This window comes from Molothrus ater, chromosome 1, assembly GCF_012460135.2.
Source record: "Molothrus ater isolate BHLD 08-10-18 breed brown headed cowbird chromosome 1, BPBGC_Mater_1.1, whole genome shotgun sequence".
NCBI lineage: Eukaryota > Metazoa > Chordata > Aves > Passeriformes > Icteridae > Molothrus > Molothrus ater.
Window position 1 is genome coordinate 48,086,889 of NC_050478.2, and position 22,491 is coordinate 48,109,379.

The 22,491-nt window shown below is 38.6% G+C and overlaps 1 protein-coding gene across 3 annotated transcripts in view; it reads right to left on the bottom strand.

The window, feature by feature from the left end:
• ELMO1 (engulfment and cell motility 1) overlaps positions 1-22,491 on the bottom strand; it is a 303,484-nt gene that overhangs the window by 198,016 nt on the left and 82,977 nt on the right. For all 3 annotated transcript variants that reach the window (XM_036403051.2, XM_036403059.2, XM_036403067.2), the window contains 3 exons: positions 19,701-19,870; positions 8,865-8,900; positions 652-751 (listed from right to left, as the gene is read on the bottom strand). In XM_036403051.2, coding sequence (XP_036258944.1) covers positions 652-751; positions 8,865-8,900; positions 19,701-19,870 — 306 coding nt within the window. The remainder of the gene's footprint in view (positions 1-651; positions 752-8,864; positions 8,901-19,700; positions 19,871-22,491) is intronic.

Genomic DNA, 22,491 nt, shown 5'->3' on the forward strand with positions numbered 1-22,491 from the left:
ATCAGTAACAAAACCTTTTTCTGAAGTCTTGTAAATGTCTGTACCTAAAGAGTACTACCATGTTTCTGCTGCTTTTGTGCATCTCTGACATGTCAGTAAAGAAGGATATGTTGCAAATCGTGAACAAATATTTTTCAAAACCACATACCACAACTGCAAGATTCAGAGGGGCAAAGTTCAGCTTGATTAACTCAGATATCATCCTAATTTCAAATTGTAAACTAACTCATTTCTTTTCTTCCAATGCCCCAGAGGAAACATTTCAGTGCTGGGCCTTTTTCCTAGAAATATGGCATTACTCATTTTAGTTTACATTGTATCAAAATACTAATTTTTTGCTTTAACTGTATTTTATCTGCACAGGGAGGTCACAATGTAATTGAATAAGCAATTTCTCATTTAACAAGCCTAATACTGTGTTGATTCCAATTCACTCCAACTGATTTCCACAGAAGTTGAACCAGATTCTGCAGTACATTTATAGTTTGAAACAGCACTTTAATCCCATTTTCATGTACCTTTTTTAACCAACAACCTAAATAATGTACCTGGGAAAAAAACAAAGAAGGAAAAAAAGAAACAAACCCAAATCACAACTCACCTCGAATATTTAAACTGATATAGAACAGATAGCATTGATTCCAAATTTACCTTTTTAATGAATGCCACAGAGAATGTATCCCACGATACAATCCCATGATCCATCAGCTCAACAAATGCAGTCAGTGTAAAGGACAACATATCTCCAAAGCTGCAAGAGACAGGAGTCATGACACATTTACCAGTAATGCAGCAGGGCAATGACCGAGGGAATAAAGCAGCAGGAAGCTTTCAGAAAGGCAGGAAAATGAAGCCAATTATGGACTAAGAGGTAGCAGAAGAGCAAGAGAGGCCATGCTATAGGTAGTCTCCAAAACAATTTAGCATGGATAACAAGAATAGTCTACTGGAGGAAAGCAGTTGTAAGAGAAGAAGTAATTCCTAGGAGAACACTGCATGCAATGCTCAAAAAAAAAAAATCAGTCCAAATTAAACTTCTCTCATATATTCAGAGATTTAGATGTAACAGAGGAAAGACATGAACTTTTTCCTTAGCACTTATGAAATCCTCCTAATTGAAGACCATGTTGAGGTGTCACAATTTGGTACCTCTGCACCAAGCAAATTGGTGGGAAGTTACAGCATGGTTTATTCTTTCTCTTACAATGAAGCAAATATATTTTAAAAATGCACCAGAAGAGATTATATATCTTGAACAGTTTTCTAACAGTTAATGCCTTGATTTCTTTCTTTAAACCTGGAGATGCATCTCTTTTACTCTATCTACGAGCAACCAAATTGCAAAGTGTGCAGTTCAAATTATTTAGGTTTTGCAGGCCACTACCCTGCATTTTACACCTGTAAATTTGAAATTCAACACATCTTTGAATGAACTCAAGTAAATTCAAAACGAGTTTAGACTCATCAGGGGTAATATGACTAGATGCATGGGAACTTTTCATGTTAAACCACAACTTTAAAGATTAGCTTCATTTCTATACATACTCAGGGCACCAAACAGTCAGCAGCAGCCACAAGGATTTCAGTGAAGCCCTTCCATGAAGTACCTACTCAGTACAAACAGCAGTGCAGAGATCCTGAAAGGGAATTACCTTCCAGGGCATGTCAAACTGCCTGCAAGGTACTCTGACAGTAAACTATTAAAAAGCAAAATTATACAATCAAACAGCATGAAAAGTCCCAGTGATTTTAATACAGCAGCTTAAGCCTAATAAAAAGAATAAAAAAAACCTCTGTCAGATTGAAACTGCAAAACTTAGCATGTTGAAAACCTCAGTCCAAAAGTAGAGCCATAGTTAATCAATGTAATTAATTGGTGTTCTTTGATCTGTGGTTTATCCTACTGTCCTGCATGAACCCAACACAAAAAAGTGAACATCCACTCAGATGCAAGACATTTACAGCAATACAGAGGCATAAGGCAGACAAATCAGCTTCAATGCAACAATTCCTGTAGCTGGATTTGGTTTAATCGGCCATTTAGGGATATCTGATGGCAAGATGCAGCCTTTAATGGCCTCTTCATTTAAGAAAGGACATTTTCCCAAAACTCTTGAGATTCCCTCCACCAAAAATACCCCTGCCATTCCTGACATTTTGTGAGTAAAACCCAAAAAACACAAAACCACCTTTCCCTTCAGTAATTTCAGGTATGCACAGTTGCTCTGATTACTTACAACAAAATGGAAAACCTACACCAAAGAGCAAACAAGAAAAACTATGTCTCTAAAAATCCACTGTAACTTGGCAGGGAATACTTTCTTCAGCAAAAATATGGTCTAGAAGTTCTGGGTTTTGTTTTGAGGGGCAGAGGATGCTCTGTTGCCTTTTTTTCTTGTCATAGCTGGTTTGTTTGTTTGGGGTTTCTTTAATATTGCAAATCATTTAAGAAGCACATTAGATTTAAAATGTCACCATTAGCATTCCAAATAACCAAGGATTTCATATTAAGATGACAATAAGACTCTGAAGGAAATTTAATCAGCTCTGGTCCTGTCACATTCCCCAATTAATTCTTTTTGCATAATATAGTTATTTATGAACCCACAAATAAAACAGCAACCCCAGGAAAAGCTTTCTTCCAAAAGCTTGTAGCAAATCCTAATGCATTTTCATGACAGAATACTTCTACAAATACAAGGAATACTAATATTATAAATATTAATATTATTATTAATTAAAACTAAATAAGTTTCAAATATTTAATTTAAAAGGTAGGCCATATAGGTTGAAAAGTAGATAAAAATCTCTTCTAGTGTTAAACTAAGCACATAATCTGGCAGAGATAAATTTTCTCATCTATTGTTTTAAAATTTTGTCAGTTAACCTGTATTTAGTATATGAATGTTCTTCAATAAACAAATTGTACATGGAAACTAATCCCATCACCAAAAGGTAAAGTTTAGAGGGCTTACTTAAACTGCATTAAACCTGTGCATGGATATTCTTCTTCAGAACAGCAGTGGCTGGAATGTAATGAGATCAAACTAACCTGGATTCACCAGTCTCATTAAGTCTTTTCATCAAAACTATTGATCAATCCCACCAGATTAATACTGATTTATCCATGCTCTTCCACAGCTCTGGGGAATAAACTGGGCTAATGGAGCTGACAATTCTGGTTTGAATGTACAAACTTAGTTTTAGTAGATCTGACAGTGATACAACCATTTGGGATCCAGAAGGTGAAAGCACTTTTCAACTGAAGATGTTCAGACACCTCATCGGATGTCACTCCGGTGACTCTGCTTCAAATAATTAATGACTGAAGAAGTGCAACACTGGGACTAATCAAGCAGCAAGAAATAGTTCAGCTCTATTATTATGCAGCACCACACATGGACACTGTGTTCTTCTAAAATATATGGCTGTACACATGCACCTGCCCACGCACTGATACACCAAGTGCCATTGCAAAAGTCAAAAGCCAGGCTTAAGGGATAAGCATTAGGAGCAGCACAGCTAAAGATGAAAGCAATCTGCAGGGTAACTAGGGCAAGATAAGGATTAAAGCATCTGCAGGGGGAGGGGAAGGGTGTTGATTCATTGTTAAGTGGTTAAACACAAGCAGATAGGTAGAAATAGACTTTCAAGTAATTCGCTTCCAAACACACACACACAGACACACTCACACTATTAAGAGCAGCAGACAGAGGCTAGAACTTTCAAGGTAATTAAAGCTGGTTTATAAAATTAGCAATCTTTAAAAAAAAAGGTAGGAGCTGTTTAACTCTGTAAGGGTTTTGATCATACAAAAAGTCCAAAAAATAATGGCCTCTTTCTTCATAAAATAATTTTAGAATAATCCATAGCTAAGGCACAACAGTTCTGTAACTATCAAACTCTTGCTGCTCTGGCTAAATTACTTAATAGTTTGAGGACAATTCCTAATGAAGATACTTTTTAATGCAGCAAGAGGGGAAAAATGATCAGAAAGATGCACTGTGTAATTGCAATTTCATATCTCATTAATGCTGACATCTTAATAACCTTTGCTCTCAGGCAAGCTACTTCTACAAGTCCTCCTGAATGCTTCTCTGGCTCTGGCTCTTGGATGCCTTACATTGGGACAATGGATGAAATTTCACTGTTCTTTGCTGACTCTCCTCTTCTAACCCCCACTGTGAGAGCTGGACATGAGGCATCTCCTCACCCACAGCAGGTCCTGGCAAAAGCCTGCTAGGCAGCAGAAAGCTGAGGTTTGCAATGCCATCAGCTGTCCCAGCATGAGCCATTCCAGTGGATGGCCATGCTCTAATACAGCCTGTGGGTCCACAACCTCTCTGAAAAACCTGCCTGAAGATTAAGGCAACAGCTGCTTTCTGCATCTCTAGGCTTTAGAGAAATGCCAGGTCAAACCTGTTAATTTAAATTCCTAAGAATTCTCTGTATTCTTACCTTAGGAAACTGTGAAGGAAAAAAACCAAACCCAAACCATTCCACACATTCTGATACTAGTTTTTCTTTCCTGAAAATAAAAATGATAGGAATGTGCCTGTGATCCTGATTACCACACCTGTCTCTCACACGCCTTCCTAGTATCATTTCTACAGGCTAAACCATCTTTTTATCCTGTGTGCTTATTTTGAAAGATGCCTAGAGCAACTTGGATTTTCGAAATAAATTAATGGCAATTTAGCACCTATATCCTCTAGATGTTTTTAAAAAAGAAATTTAAAAAATCTCAGTCCATGTTTTACACATTTAAAAAATGGACATTTTATCACTGTTACAAAGGGAAAAATACTTGGCTGCTCAAATGATTATGTAAATCAAAATAATTAGTCAGGCTCAACTGTCATCAGGTAAAAAACAAAAGAATACAAGCTCATGTTTTATATGAAAAATACCTTTGTGTAGTGGAATCTGGAAATTAATTGTTGCTTCTCTGTTGCAACCAGCAACAGAGCCACCAGCCCACTGGGACTAGAAGCCAAAGAATGCACACGTTTACACAAATCACTTTCATGGGCAAAACAGAACCAAAGCTGAGCTCTAATTTTGCAAGGGAAAGCAGCAAAGAAACAATTTAATTGGACAGGAGGCAAAAGGAGAGTAGCAGCCTACTACTAAATGCAGGAGTGGTTAACTAAGTCCCTTATCTGGGCTCACAGCCCAATACTGGGCAGCTGAAAGGCCTGACATCACTGAGGTCAACATCAAAGAGTAAGAACAGCTTTTTAAATTGGAGCTGTCAAGGATAAATGGCCATGAATAAATTTAAACAGGGGAACAGAATATATCTAATCATCAGAAGACAAGAGCTCTGGAAAAGCCATGGGGCCAGAATCCAACTAAGTCTAAAACAAAGACTGATGATGTAGCAGGATGCTTTGCCAGCACAGTGTGAACTTTATATTGCTATGGCTCCTCTTCACTGCTTCTGCACTGCCCTGTTTCTTCAAGCAACCTTTCCAAGGGTAAAACTGCAAAATCAAAGCAGGAGCAATTCACACATACTTGGTACTTAGTGCAGACGAAAATGATGGAACAATCTGTGTAGTAGCTGCCCCTATTTTTCTAGATGATTACAGAAAATACACTTAACTGCTACACAGCCATTGACACAGATTTCTTCTTTTTCATTGTGCTGGCTAAGCACTACCGAAATATTTCTTTGTGGTACAGTTTCACTGCATCATTAAAAGGGGTCAGGCTTACTGATTTCAAATCCCTTGCATTCCAAGAACAAGAAATAGCTTTGTAACCCTAGTATCAGGGTTTCACTATATCTGAAAATTAATTTTGATTAAAGAAAAACATGGTGTGAATTTTAAACATAACTGTAAATATTCTTGAATAAATCCAAGTGTAGATACCCTTACTATGGAGTATGACTAAATCCACTCAAAGGTACATTAAGCATGGGAAACTAGCCCAGAGGAACTATTACACACTGAAGATGTGATTAGAATTACCTTTTTTTCCTTATTCCCCATTTTTTAAATTCCAGGTTTTGTTCATTTCATGGCAATTTCCTCAAACAGATGACGCTTCCTAAAGTCCCAGGCATCACTATGCTGGAAAAACACCCCTATCCAATCAGTTTGGTTTGACTACACTTTAGCACTGCAATGCAGAAGTCAATTAATAGAGCTGTTTCATGGATTTTTAAAAATTTATTATGTCATCCCGTACATCCAAAGTAACGTTTTTTAAATTAGCATTTGGTTCCTTTAAGTATCTTTAGTCAAGAAGATGGGAAGTGGATGCTGAGAAGTGTTTTAGTTTAGTTCATGATGTCAAGCTCTGTGGGGTATTTTTTTGTTCTCATTTCACTAGATCTTTTCCTACTAATACATAAGGGAAAAATAGTCAGGATGTTGGATAACTGCACTCATAGAACACTACTGTAAACACTTTACCTTGAAAACATATGAGCAAGTCAGCTTCCAGAACTATTGGTTTCATATCCTCAACAATGGCTCTGGTATCTTTTTCAGTACAAGTCCCAAATTCAATAATTTGTGTTACTTAATTGTATTATCTTACATACTACTGCTGGAAATCAAAATATTAATCTCGCGAAAATCAAAATATTAATATCTAAGTACCTCCATGCAAACTGAAGTTCCCATTGACAGGATTCAACTCCCAAAGTTAGAATAAACTTTAGTCACAGACACGTTCTTTACTACTGTATTAACTGATGTGATACATCTACATCGACCAATAAGGAGCCTCTTAATAAATATCTTAATAAGGATCAAGTGGGTAAAACCTTGTTCTCATGAGTAAACAAAGCTAAACTGCGTAAACAAAAAATTCAGGTCATCAGTCAGATCAGGCCCTAAAACAAGGATGCAATGCAACTGTAAGTCAGTATTTCAGTACTGTCCTGAGGACAAACTTAATCCATAGAAGTCTACAGTGTAATAGAGTCTGGAAACAGAAGTGCTGAAAGACTATAACTATTCTTCCACAAAGAACTATTTTCACAGCAGTGAGGAAATGCCATCTAAAAGGACAGGAGATACCTTGTTTTAGCAGGGGTGATCACAGAATTTTTAGGGCTGGAAGGTATTTCTGAAAATCATCTGGTCCAACCTGCCAAGGCAGGGTCACCTGGAGCAGGTTACTCAGGAACTCATCCAGGTGGGGTTGGAATGTCTCCAGAGAGGGAGACTCCATGAACTCTCTGGGCAGCCTGTTCAGTGTTCTGCTGCCCTCATTGTGAAGTTCTTCATCATGTTGAGGTGAACTTCTTGTGTGTTAGCTCACTGCCACTGCTTCTTGTCCTGTTGTGGGAAAGAGTCTGGCACCATCCTCTTGGCACTTGCCTTTGAGATATTTATCTGCATTAATGAGATCCCCTCTCAGTCTTCTCCACACTAAACAGGCCCAGCTCCTGCAGTCTCTCCTCTTAAGAGAGATGTTCCAGTGCCCTAATTATCTTCTCAGCCCTCCAGTGGACCTGTCCCAGGAGCTCCATGCCTTTCTGGTACTGAGGAGGCCAGACCTGGACACAGCATTGCAGATGTGACTTTACTAGAGCAGAGGGGGAGGACCACCTTCCTCAACCTGCTGGCCTCAGTCTTCTCAGGATATCATTGGCCCTCCTGGCCCCAGGGGCACAGCCAGCTGCTCATGGTAAACTTGTCATCCTCCAGGACTCCCAGATCCTTCTCTCCAGAGCTGCTCTCTACTTGGTCAGTCCCCAACATGTACTGGTGCTTGGGGTTATTCTTCCCCAGGTGCAGGACCATACACTTCATTTACTTGAACCTCATTAGATTTCTCTTTACCTAGTTGTCCAGCCTTTCACAATCCTGCTGAATGGCAGCAGAGCCTTCAGGTCATGCTGCCAAGATGATGCTGCCAAGAATTCCAAAAGCTTCATGGCACTTTAACAATTGTCCTCATAATCTAAACTTTTCTATTATGAAACAAGTTACTTTGTATTAGGTTAAGAAACTGAACTTAGCAGAAGGATTTAAATTTCCTGCCAAATTTATTCTTACAATATAATTTATTTATTAGGCAATGATTTAAAAATAAATGTTTCAGAACTTGGTTTACAGCAGATTTGTGAAGGTATGATTTAGCACAGGTTTGGATGGGGAGCTGCATTTCTTGCATGATAAATCACATCAAGCTCTCAGAATGACAGACATATGCTTAATTGATTATTCTCTTGCTTTCTTGAGTTTTAGCTATACTTGACATGTCAAATTTGCAAGCCAGTCAAGATATTACAACATCTCTTGGGATTCAAATTTATTAAAGCCTGTGCTTAACTCCGAGCAAACAGAAGCCTTCTGTTCAAAATCATCAGGGAAACAGGCAGGGAAATTCTGATATGAGGCCATTTACTATTTTACAGCTTTCTTTTATACAGCTATCTGCAACAACTAGCATTACCTGGGACCAGCAAATAAAGACAATGTCATTGTCCCATTGTCTGGGACAATGACCTTACTTTTCATCTCACTAACATTGACCATTAAAATTGCCAACTATCAATCACATAAGCCAATGAAATTCAAGAGGGGAATTGGGAAAGTTGGGGAAATTATTTTTTTGCTGAGATTAGAAAAGAAAAGAAAACAAAAGCTTTACTTCAGAAATAGTTAAAGCCCCTGTTGAAGTCACAGAAATAAAGCACTCATTCCATAGGCAAAGCAAAAAAAAGGCTTCATCAGAAAATTTTAACAGGCATCAAAGAGCAGAAAACAGAGAAGATTGAAGACTTGCTGATGCATATGCACGGTTGTATTTACATATAAAGATTAGCACAAGGGCCTGAACTCAGTCATGCAAAAGAAGAGGTAGTATGCAAGGTGATGATCTAATCAAGTTCTTACCAGGGCTTCATTATCTTCTGCAATTTCTGATATCGTCTGCAAAATTAAAACTTGCAGGTGAGGAAAAACACTTTAAAGCATCTGTACTCTATTTATTGCATACAACCCCCCATACTTGAGCCATAAAATTCACAGACATGCATACAATAAGAGGCAGTAAATTGCTAACAATTTGCTGTGAACAGAAGCAGTTCAGTAACTGGTAATGAACACTCCAAATAAATTTCAAATATTTGTTCAGAATACTTGTGTTAACTTCTGTTAGGGGAAAAAAACATATCTAGCATATCTAGACATTCTAATTTCGTAAAACATTTGTGTAAAAAGCCTTTGATACAAAGCAATAAAGGTTCACACATTAAGCATCTTCTGTACTGTTTTAACAACATGTAACCCATTGCCTGGAGAACTCTTTATTTACTTGTAGTCTCCACCACTAATACTGATGTCAGAGTCAGCATTGTTGAAAGGTGTGTAGCTAGGATAGTAAATGGTAAAAATGCCACAAAAGATAGATACCCTCTTTTTAAAACATCACTTAAACATAAAAAATAGCAGAGCTAGAAAGAAATAAAAAAAACCCCAATCCATTCCTTACTTAACCATTTCTTGTGCCTCCTAAATCTATTTCACAGTTTTATTTCAGAGGCTTGACTGCAGTTCCATACTGGGCAGACTAATGTTAAAAAGGACAAAATACAGGTTCCTCTTTCCTTTCTGCACCTTCTCCCCAGGTCTTCCCGTTTGCACTTTCCCTCACAGCAAGCTGCACAGCAGTGTCATTCAGCTCAGAAGAGCTCTAGGACTACAAGCTATCCAATCACTGATTCAATTCTCTAATTCTCTCCCAGAATGCAGCTACAGTTTGTGGGGTTTTTTCCCTTTTAGTAAAGCAGTTATTCCTCCCAGCTTTTCAAGAGGAACCAGTCTCAAGGAGGGCAGCTTTTGGGCTGGCCTGTGTGAATGTCAGTGGAGAAACCACAGGAACAGTGGTTTGAAGTCCTCTGCCAGCTGTGACCTGCAATACTCATGCCTGAAGATAGTACTGCCACAGTTTACCCTGTATCCAAACACAGACTGGGCTACAGCCTGACTCAAATCAGAGAAGTGACAAGATTTTTTTCCTTGGATTTCATGTCCTTGGTTCTTTTATGCTACAGCATCTATCTGTGTAGCCAGTAATAATGAGTAAACAAAAAACATCCTGATGATCACACAGCCTTAACAAGTGGGGGGAAATACCCTCAACATGCTTTTATGAGCAATAAAATTCAAAACAGTTTCCATAGCAGGAGATCCAAGCTTCAGCAGAATGTCATTCCTGTGCTTCTGCAAACTAAGTGCTTCCATGCTGTGGCAAATTCTGCTAAACCACCAAGAACAATTTCCACAACAAATAGGTTTTGTCATCTCCCAAATGTGCATGGATCCTTGCAACTTTCTGCAGCATGTCAGCCAGACTTCATACCACTCTTCCCAGGCCAGTTTTTATAATAGCTGCTTTCTTCCAGGTGCTGACTTCGGCTAAGCAGCAAACAAACTTGAAATTAGGGTTGTGTTTTTCTGATAGAGAAACAAGTGTGGTGTTTGCAAACTGGTAGCACTTCAAAGGACAGATTCTGTTTTGCCAGAGATTTCTCACAACTGGCTCTAATCATGGCATTTTCTCCATGACTGAGACAGGGATTACAGAACAAATATCCGAGTCCTAAAACAAAACATTTAAACTCTCTTAGCATTTGCAGAACTCTTATCCATCCTGAGTCAATCAGCAATCAGTTAACCTGAGGTCAAAAAGTATGCAAAGTAAAAGAAAATATAAATTTAGGAAAATTGTGCAGAAATAATTGAATTATAGAAGACATTTCTGGTGAAGCAATACAAAGACAAAATTTTGACTTCAGAGGAAAGATAGCCATTGTATTAAACCAAACAATTTCCACTGATTTTTCTTGCTTTGATGTGACTAGAGCAGCAATCAATCTAGGACATCAAATGTTGCAGCAACACATGATTATAGATTGACTTTTACCACTGAAGATGTGGATGGAGGCTGTTCTCTAAAGCAACACATGCTGTTTTCATCTATCATCAAACCAAAACATAACAGAGAAGGAACTGGCATGGGCAGGAGTTCCTCTCATATTTACCCACAGACCATGCAAAAGTCACCAAGGAGAAGCCAGCTGACTCTCCCAGCAAGTCAGCCTGGAAAGAAACTAAGAACAGTCTGCCACCTCCATCAACTTTCCTCTTTCTATATATACATAACTTTTTTTTCTCCAGAGGGTTGACTCTGTGGTAGCAACCAAACAACTCTGTAGAGCCCTTCTTGGTGAGTTACCAAGGTAGGGTCAAAACTGCTGAAAGCCTTACTGATCTAGACACTGTAATTAGCTCAATACTTATATTTATCTTTTTTTCTTTGTTTTTTTCTTTTTTGTTTCCTAAAAAAAAGCATCCCTCAATTGCACTTGCACAGATGGAAACAAAACCACAGCCAAAAATCAAATGTTATAAGCCCAATTAAATAGCAATTGTGAAAGGCTGGGATTCTATAGTGGTGAAAGACAAACCCAGCGATTTTTATGCAGGCAGGAAATTCAAAATAGATGCCAACCTAATGCATAATAACATGAATGACAAGTTACCAGGTTAGACATTTCTCTACCATAATGTATTTCCTGTCTGGCCTCAAAGGAACTTTGTGATGCACTTCCAAATGAATCCCAAGGAGCAGCAGTGAGTTCTCTTAGGACTTTCTCAAGCACACAGACTTACTGCCTGCTCAAATACTGCAGGTTACATCTTGAACAGCTTCCAGCAGATACCAGCTTAGCAGGGACCTGACTAGATTAACACTTAGCTGTTCATGTGCCAAAACTGCTGTACAAAGACTAAAGATACCCCAGATCTAAACCCCAGCTGGAGCAACACACAGTGCACAGGAAGGGCTTGTTTGAACTGGATGAAAAAACTAAATTGTCCCATTATGGAAGGCAGTGTAGAGCCACTTTAGCTAATGATACCAAGACCTAAAGCAGTCACACCACTTCAGCACAGCAATTGTTTCTAAGCCTGCACTGTTTGAACATGAGCAGAATTGTATAAGAGTACCACTGAAGATAAAAGTTTTTAATGCAGTATGACCCCAGAGAGGGCCACTGCTACCAAAGGTGGAAGATGTTCACAAAAACTTCCTCCTCTACAGAAACACTGATGGGATGATGGATGAATAACCTGCCAACCACATTAAAGCACCATTTGGCTATGGCTTTTCAGGCAAACACAAGGATAATGCACATTCTAGATAATAAGCAGTGTAAAGAAAAATCCAAGAGTACAAATTTCTGGCTTCTCTTTGTAACAGGTGTGGCTATCACAAGCATATGACATCTGGGAACACTTTGACCTGGAATAATCTACAAAATTATTATTACTGTTAAGTTACACAGCAACCTTCAGACTCATCACAGCCACAACGTCCCACAGCTACACACAGTCCAACAGACAAAAGTATCCTGTAAAGTTGCAGAGGTGGAGATTTTAAGCTTTTCCCATTATTTTTCTTGGTTTTTCAAATACTACAGTTTTGTCTGGAGTCAACAAAAAATAAAAAAAAATAGTTTTGCCAACCTTCATTTCAATATATTTCAAATATTCTGGAGAATATTTGGAAATATAAATCTACTGCTGGATTTACTCTTCTTAACATTTTACAAAAGAGGTTACCAAACAAGACCCAGTAAAACTGTCTCCTCATCCCTCTTCCTGTCAACAGGGTGTTGATATCACCATTTAAAAGGGGTCATTTAAATTCTATTATTCCAAAATACAGGCAAAGGAAAAAAATCAAGCCTGGAGAAATAGCACTTAGGATAAGGGGACCAGCAACTCTCCCTCTCTTCCCTCCAAAATGTGATCTTTGACATTCCACCTTCAGATGACCTTGAGATTGGCTCAGTTGGTTAAAGCACTGTGTTAGTAGCACAGAGGCTGTGGGATCAATCCCTGTAGGGCCATTCACTTAAGAGCTGGACTTGATGATCCTTCTGGGTTCCTTCCAAGTGAGACAATTCTGTGATTTTATCTAAAGCCCACAGTGTGTGCTTTGCATATGTAAAAGATGTAAGAAAAATTGTACTTGTGTGTGCTGAGAGGGAGGGTGTAATCCAAGCCTGAAGACTGATGGGGAAACAAACCCAAAATAGAAAAAGCAGGAGAAAAGTAAACCAACAAAAAAAGCCACTCCAGAAAAAAAATCCTACTCCACCTTCTTTCTTTATGGAAACTGCACTGAAAGATGGAACTGCAGCCCTTTCTCATTCTCCTGCCATTACCATCTCCACAGTGGTATAGCAGGATTACCTGATTTTATACACTCTTTTGGATTTCTGCCTCATAGACAACAGTTACCCTCTCCTGACATTACAGAAGCACTAAGAAATGAAGATTACGTAAAACCCCTGTTGGATAAGAATTGATTTTGGCAGCAATGTCAGATTAAGTAATCTATGCTTCCAGGTGAAGCTTCACAGGAATAGCTGAGCCTGTTTAAAACCCTGTGCTGTCAAAAATACAAATTAATTTCCTCTCTCCATTGGCTGAGTTTTCAACATTTAGCAAATTGAATTGCATCACTGAGGAGTCAAAAAGCATTGGAGCTGAACAAGAGAGGGAGCAGGTACTCCACAGACAAGAAGGGTGGAAAATGACTACTTTATATAGTGGCAAAAACCTACTAGCTTATTATTGTTCCTATTTTCTGAAAATTCATTTTCCATTTATCTAGCAAGTTGGGCTTTCACGACTGTTTTCTGGGGCAATGCTGTGAGCTCAATCAGGGAACTAAACTGGGTTAAGGAATATTATATTAAAAGTAGCTTCTACTGTCACTTTTCATAACCTACATCAGTTTTCCCGTCCAGCTTGCTAGAAACAGTAGTGGTATAACTCTCCAGATGAAGCAGGACAGGAACAAGTTACTGTGAGCAAGGGCAGCTTAAGCGTTTTGACAGCACTGCTGAAATACTCATCAGACTGGGATGGAAAAAACCACCAGCAGGTATTTGAGCAACTGTCCCAAAAAGTGTGCTAAAGTCGGAATAACTCCAAACCAATCTGTCTTCAGTTTTCCACTGGGCTGGTATACAGTATTATCTCTGTAAGACAAGCCAAGAGCTAGAATTTCACTGAACAATGCAATTTGTCCTTAAAGCATGCACAATTGATCTCTCAGAGACTTCCAGCTGTATAGCAGCCAACCCTGCAACTGCATGTGCTCAATAGAAGGCTCGTCTTAGTCAAGACATAAAACCCATTTATTTAGAAGCTTACATGAACTTGATCTAGCTGCATTTATTGTTTCCAATAGGAAGATGGCAGAATTTAACAAGTAAAATTAAATCAAGGTGCTTTTTTTCTCCTATCTGCATATTAAGCAATTACAACTCTCTTATAATTAAAACTATCTGCTAACCAGGCTATCTGCTACCTTGTCTTAGCAGCATCAACTAGCATGTTCCTTTGCCATGGCTGTATGACAATAGAGCTGCTCAGCAATGAAGCAGATGTCTGGAGAACAATCTTCTCAACAGCAGCATAAACAATTCTGTTCTGGTTACTGTCAAGACAGCTAGGCTTAGCATAGTGTCTTTTTTTTTTTTGGCAGAAACTGTGTGCTATTTCAGCCAAATAGCAAGTCATAGAGTTCAGGATAATGCCAATTTTAAAAATGCTGAAAATTCTGCATAGACCTTCATCCTTTCCCTCCCATGAGATCAGCCTTATTATTATTATTAGCAATAATAAAAATAAATATAGATTCCTTTTATAAACTCTTTGGTCTTTCAATATTTATGTGTGTGAATTACATTTTCTTTTTCTTGCTTTATAAGGCATTATGAGGATTTTTTTTTCCTTCTAAGGAAGGCTGAGAGTTTGTTTCAGTCACACAACTATTCTGATACATCAAGTAAAAAACCCCAGGACTTTAACAGTCTTCTGCTACATCAGAAGGGCTGTCTGTATGGACATGATTTTCTGAAACACAAGTTCTAGGCTCAACTACAGAATACAGTTCTGAATGAGAGAACTATATGTTATCACAGCTGGGGTAGCAAGAAGACATGACTCCTTCTTCCACCTTGGTTCCTGAACATTTTTTTATCAGTCATTAGTATACCTCAGACTCAGCAGCATTGCTCATTTTCTGCCCCATTTCAGGGCACTGCATTCTGAGGGGGAGTGGAAGCAGCACACCCATGCACTTCCCCTTTAGACTGTCTGTACACCCAAGCAGACAGACTGCACAGTCAGCTCCTCTTAACTAGGCATGGACTGGCTTCTGAACAAAAAGTTTAGCATTAGGAGTGCTGTGGAAATCACTTTCTGAAAAGTCTCAGAAACGAAAAATAGCTGCCTGCAAACATCCAGCCCACTCTTGGGTGGTGATACAAACGCACATCTGAGAAATGATTGGACATAATGGATAATTATAGAATAGAATCAGCATTTCTTGTTCTTCATGACTTGTCTTGAAGTCTTTTCTATAATTTATAGGTCACCCAAACCATAAAAACAAACATAAAACTACCTTTTTTTTTTTCCCTTTTTCAGTTAATAAGACTCGCAGCAGTGCTGCAGAAGCAAGAATGAGCCTGAAGGAAAAACAAGATAAGCCATCTCAATAAACAAGATCAAGATACATGTGGACAGTTTCTGAGACATTGCATCTCTGCTGATATAAATATATTCATATTGACAAGATGCACTCTCAGCTTCACTAGGGCCCATGCACAATATCCACCAACCCCTACAGCTTTGTGCTTGCACACACCATGTCCCCAGTTCTCTATCCTCTAACACATTCTAATTTTCTTAAATATTCAATAATATAACATATGGAAAACTAACTAGGAAACACTGCTATTTCTTGTCAACTTTTTATATTACCACTTCTTTTCATCACCTGAGGAATGAAACAGAACTAACTAGAAATCCAGGGATTTACATTCTCTTACTCTGGTCACTGTACTTTAATAGTCATCAGCTTCACTGAAATAACGACTAAGTAGCACAATAAACAATGCCAACTATAAATAAAATATAGGCCTCTTCCTCAGTGAAAATTATATAAAAAGATAGAGTCTTGTTTTCCAGAGGCTACCCAGTTAAACTTAATTACACACTCAAGTTATAACTTAAGAGCTGCCTCTAACATGAAATCCAAGTGCAAAGAAAACCTCAGAGCAACTTTGCACAGAGCACGATGGCACTTCTAATGAGCACTGCCTGGCCCCTCAGGGAAAATAGAGAATAAAGCTTGAATTAACAAAATTCATCGATTTCTAGCCCAGCTGCAGCACACCGTGAACAGAGGTGTCACTCAGCCTGGCCTTACAGATGTAGGGCTGTTCCCAGCTGTATCAGCACAGCTCACAGAGGGGATCCCTGCAGAACACCAGCAGCCACCCATAGGGTATGTCCCATTCCTGCTCTCCCAGAGTCTCAGTGCCAGTCCCCAGGGTGAAATACAACAGCAGAGACAGCCACCATCCTCACAGTTTCACTGCATATTTGCTCTCAGGTCATGGCTCAGTGACACACCTAGGGTCCATTGCCACAAAAAAGGGCCTTTTCTGCATCCACTCATGACCAGTTCCTCTTTTGTTTCTTCAAGTCCCTAACTGAGCAGAAAACTAATTTTAGACAGTTAGTTTTCTAATGGAATCATGTACTGTGCAAGAAGTTAACAGGCTGGATTGGCTTTGTGAGGCACACAGACACTGGAACCAACTCCTGGAACCAGCTCCTGGGAAAAAGCAGGACTGGGCTGAAGAACAGGGGTTAACACACAAGAAATGGGAGAAGGCAGGAAGCTGGACCATGTCTCAGCAGCATCAAGACATTAGATTTGTCTCAGCTGTATGGGTGACTCATAGCCCCATTCAAACAAGGCTGGCTCTACAGGAGCTGCACCAAAATGGCTAAGATAACTCCATAGTGAAGATATCCCTTAAATGCATCTTTATAAAATATGTTGTCTTATAAAACTGGGCTATGAAGAAGTTTCTGCCCCACCCCGAAATTTCTGGCTCCTCATTCCTCCTCTAATACCTGCCCCCTGCCCTTTATAATGCCAGTGTAATCATTTGTGTAGATTCACCTATGGACACTGAGAGAGCAATGTAGGTTCATCTATGGACACAGAGAAAAGTTTTATGTTCTGAAGCATTTTGGTGACCTTGTCAGCCTCACAGCCCACAAGGCAATATTGCTGAGGGTGCTGAGCCCAGGTTGGGAGCAATGGCAAGGAGGCCTTCAATTTGATTTATCTGTTCAGTGACCATCTTGTGTGAGACCTCTTACTAACAGTAGTGCAGAGCCCAAGCAAAAACAAGAACAGACCATAAGAGGACAACTGACTGATTCCAGCTGCCTTTCTTTGACAGTCTAGGGCACTGAATGAAAAAAAAAAAGTTTCTTTTCTCTCTTTTGAGGAAGTAGTTTGTCTGTTTGCTTAGTGTGCTGACACAGCAGCGAGTGACAGACCCTGATGTGAGGCAACAGATTCAGTAGCTTGAAGTGAGATGAGAAAGGAAAGCAGAAGCACGATGGTAGGCTTAGGCTGCTGTGCCTCTGTATGTTTGCTCCTTTCATCAAATCCCCAGTTCTGTTAAATATGCACTCATCAGCCAGTGATGTACAGTATAAAAGCAGAAGGGAATGTACAGCATAGCACAGATGTCCCTGCTTTACCACTCCCTTTGCAAAACTAGACTTGGAAAAATCTGACCTGCTCATACCCTCAGGAGCTGAAGAATGTCTAAGCTGCTAACATGAAAGACTGCAGTGAGTACTAAGAGCTCATCAACACGTGAAGCTGCTGGAAACTCTTACAGGCTGAGTCTTTGTGCAATGCCCAAACTCAAGAGTGTTTCTTGCCGCAGACAGAAATACTGATAAATACATTAGACAGGTAGATCGATCAATGCACGTTTGATGAAACATTACATCAGCTAAAAAGAAAAAAAATTAAATCCCTCAAATTCCTAAAAACACTTACAAAAATAAAATAAAATAATAAAAAAGAAAAAGGCAGTAAACTCTGCTCATATGTCCAGTTTACAAGCCTGCTGTGTGGTTTGAAAACTTATGCTGTTTGGTCAGGACTTATAACAGGGTATAATTTGCTAGACAGTTCTTTCAACAGCAGTGTTGCCTTTAGTAGTTTCCCTCCCAAACAGTTATTTTTAATCCAGCCCAGTCTGCTACAGTTTGGGTCATCCCACAGTTACAAAACAGCATCTGAAGGGTGAGGAGGGCACTTGCTTTAGTCTTAGTGCAGCTAAAAGGAAAGATTATAAAAAATGTGAATGTTCCCTGTCTGTTTCAACAGAATATAAAATGCTTTCATTTACATACCTTTTGCAGTGGAGTAAGTTAAATCATTAGACCTAAATAATGTCACAACAAAATAAACCACAAGGGTAGTAACTGTTAATATTCCTGTGTTCTGATCTTCACAGGCATATGTGAGCCTGTCCATTTAGAATACCTTTCATTAATACAGCAACTGCATACATGGGTTTATATTAACTTAAACTTGTCTTTGCCTTTAAACTTAATTTGGTCCGTAAACAACAAATACCACACGAATGAAATACAAGCTGAAATATTTGGTAACTAGAAGCATTTAATTTTAAAGTGGCATAACATGTGATGTGTGCCACAGATCAAATCACTGTAAAAAATAAAGACTATAACCACAAAATACTGAAGATTAAACCACAAGCTTTTGGAAATCTAGTATATAGCTGTAGTTAGACAATAAGGATTCAGAGTTCCATAAGCCATTAACCACACAATGGGTAGAAATCCAGGAGAGATTGTTTTTCATGCTGCTCAGTCTATGGACTACTGGATTCTATAAAGCAGTTAATTTTTCTGTGGAAAATACACAGTATATCTTGTACAAGACCCTCAGAGACCATTTGTGTTCCAATTCAAAGACCAGTTACTACTTTCGCTTTACTTCCTAATACTATTTCCCTCTTTGAGGCCAAGGGAACACGAGCACCTTTGTGAGGGGATTTGAACTGATTTCAGTTTTCTTTCTCTCAGGAGATGGTGTGGGTATTGTTGACTTCTTCCTGTGTAGTAGAGCTTGACACTGAGTGCAAACCTCTTACTTGAAATCAAACGCTTGCTGTTAGAGCATCATTTAATAGTGCAACAATCCCATCTATACTTTTCTGCTGCACACTCCACATTAAGCCAACAGACACTTAGGACATTGGTGCTGAATTTCACCAATGATGAAATTTGGTAAGCCATTCTGGTAAAGAATGAGTGTATTTTTAGAGGTCAGCTTTCATTTTTATGCCGAAAAACCTGACTGGTATTAGAAAAATCCCATTCAAAATCAAAACAATAAAAAATGGAAATAAAGTAAATAATTTTTTACATTTGGCTTTTACTACACATATTCTCAGTAACATGAAATTTAAAACACAGTTTTTAAGTGATATCACTCAAATATCAGCCTTTAAATATACTTTCAATGGCTTATTGAAATTCCAGTGAATAGAGAAGAAACTGGGACCCCAGTCTCCCTAAACTTTATGACATAGGCAACACTTGTGACTTTCTACTTTGCTCATCCCCAGTCCTGACCAGCCCGTTGTTAGGGGAAATTAAAAAAACCAGTACCTCATTGATAATTAATATATTATCCTAGAAGTCTAGACCTCTCGAGATATTTAATTTATCAACTCAGAGAGCATGAAATCACCCCACACTGAAGGAATGCCAGATTTTAAGCAGAATACCCACTCTGTGCCACTTTCAACCATTTGCGTTAGGAGGGAAATGCCATCCAGGTTTATAAATTCTTGGGCAAACGTAACATCCCGTGAGTAGTTGGCTAAGTCTTTCAGTGCTTCTAACTTTGCATCCATACTAGAAGACTGGATCCTCTCATGGAGCTGCTGTGCATTTTGAGCCTGTGAGAGAAACAAAACACAGAAAACAAAAGCAACAAAACAGCTTTCATTACAATGAAAATCAGGAGTAAAATGTCAGTGTAAGCAGGAACAATAGCCATGTTTAATATTAATGATATTTAACTTCCATGCTCAGAAAAGATTAGGTAGTTCAAATACAAATTGCTTTTGTAAAAGTATATTACTTGTGTATTACTCCATTATTATCTATAATTATTTGGACTCCTGCAGAATCATTAGCTGAGCAATGGGTAGATGTCCCATTGTCTCAGGCAAAATGTGAGCATTACAAATAACAGCCTTTGGCTTGAAGAACTTATGTGTCACATCAATAAAGAAGAAATAAAAATAAAACAAACTGTATCAGACAATCTCAGTATAATAATAATAGTAGTGGCACTTCTTTTCCTGTCAATGCTTACTCAGGGTACACACTTCTCATCACCTTTAGCAGCAAAGACCACATACTGTCCTAACCATGTTACATCAAGAAAGACCAACTTCAGACCTTCTGTTCCTTCCTCCCCCTCTTCTTTTGTTCACAGTCACTTCAAACACTCATATACCCTTTTAACAAGGAGTACAGAATAATTACTTCCCACATAACACCATGATATTATCTGTCATACATCTTTTTGCGTGTTCAATATCCTTGTGTTATGCTATTCTGGCCATTAATGTTTCAAACAGAGGATGACTTAGTGAAATTCAAAATAAACTGATGACAAAAAGGTAAAGAAATACTTAAATAATGTATATTAAATTTCCTCTCTCTTTAGCCATACAAATACTTTAAAATATATCTCAAGTTTTCAATTTGATACTTTCACTTACCTGAACAGAATTACCAAAATGTTCAGTTAATAGCTAGCTAGGTTATACATTTCTTAGAAAAATAATCCTCCTCCCTACATATAGAGATATTTGCAAAATTCTGTTTCCTAGGATTCATTTCTTACCTGCACCCAAGGAAAGGTGAATGAGAGGCTATGTATCATTAGGGAAACAAATTAAACATAAATTCTGTTGAGAGTTATTTCTCTCTGAGATGATGTTTATTCTTTCTCAGCTGGATAAGAAATAGAGAAGAAAGGGCTCTGCTGACAGACAATTCCTTTTCTGTTCAAGTAATGAATGTTTTTTTCACAGAGATGGTCATCTCTGAAGAGAAAGATTCTGAGAAAGCAGTCATTTTTAGTGCATGACCATTTAAACAAGGAGCCCAGAAAAATAACCAGCATAGTGTTGTTACAGATTCAGCTGCCTAGCTACATAACTTTGATTGCTACAAAAACATGAATAAATTAATTGTCCCAATCTCCTCCAATATCCGCAATATTGGTTACTTCTTGTTTTTACAATGTTGGTGGTAAATGCATAGTCTCCAGTCAGAATTTGACCAGAAAAAAATGCAGTAAGCAGCATGTATGTGGAAGAAATGACTTCTGGCTAGAGTGACTGCGGTTAACATAGCATTGAAAAGAAATGGAATATCTTTAGTCCTGAGCTTTTTTTGTGCTTTAAGTATAGGGTGATGCAGCCATAGCAGTTCCATTACCTATAAAAAGGCAGAATCCTGTCATCCAAAAGATCTTTCTGCCATGGAAGGTTACCTACTCTATCAATGCCTATAATGGGGAAACAACGGTTTATACAGTCTCTCTGTAATGGCAATGGCTGTCCAACTGGAAACTAAAAGACTACTGTATCAAGCTTAAGCAGGTGATAAGATAAATAATTTGCTGAAGCCCATGGAAGAGGTAAAAAATAGATACCACTTACTTTCAACTTCCAGGATAACTACCAAATACTTTCCCCAGCCCTTTCCTTTCATCAGTGGGGGTGAAAAAAGCTTTGCTAAAGTACTCTTCTATAATCAGCTACAAAAATTCACCACTATTATTACCTGAACCAGAAGTTCGACAGCCAACTCCTACCTTATCAAAGTATGGCCTTCATGGAGCCATTCCTAATGCTAAACTCCCCACTATAAAGAAGACTCTGAGATGCAAAATATCTTCAAATCATTACTGTTTCACTGAATACATGCAATGCCTGAATTCTTTCCCACCTCAAGAAAGAAACACTCTGGAAAAACTTCAATACTGCCATGGCAGCTGCATTCCCCAAACTTGGAAATGATTGCTCAGATTTAACCTCAAACCTATTAAATCTGAGCACATGGCTTTTTCCAACCTGCCATACTTCTTGAAAGTTACCACTCCCACAATCTGCCCACTGAAGGATGTTCTACTGAACTGGAAGTTCTTCCAGCTTTCCACGGGAACCCAGACCTCTAAAGGCTCCTGGATTCAGTGAAAATGGAACAAATAGGAAAGGTGAACAAAACAACTGGTTCACAGTGACTGAGCAGCTCTCCTGAGCTGCTCTATCAATAAGTCTGAGTAGGCAAACCTTGGGCAGCAGAACTGTGGCCAAACAGATGGAGACTGTAATTGCCTGTATATCACAATAGCAAGCAAGAAAAACATGTGAGCAGAGCCAGGAGAACATCCTCCCCCAAACCGCTTCACAACACACTGCGCTGTGTAAACAACGCTTAGTCTTCATACTTATTCACAACAGATTATTTATGGTGAAGTTCAGCATTTCTCTTGAGG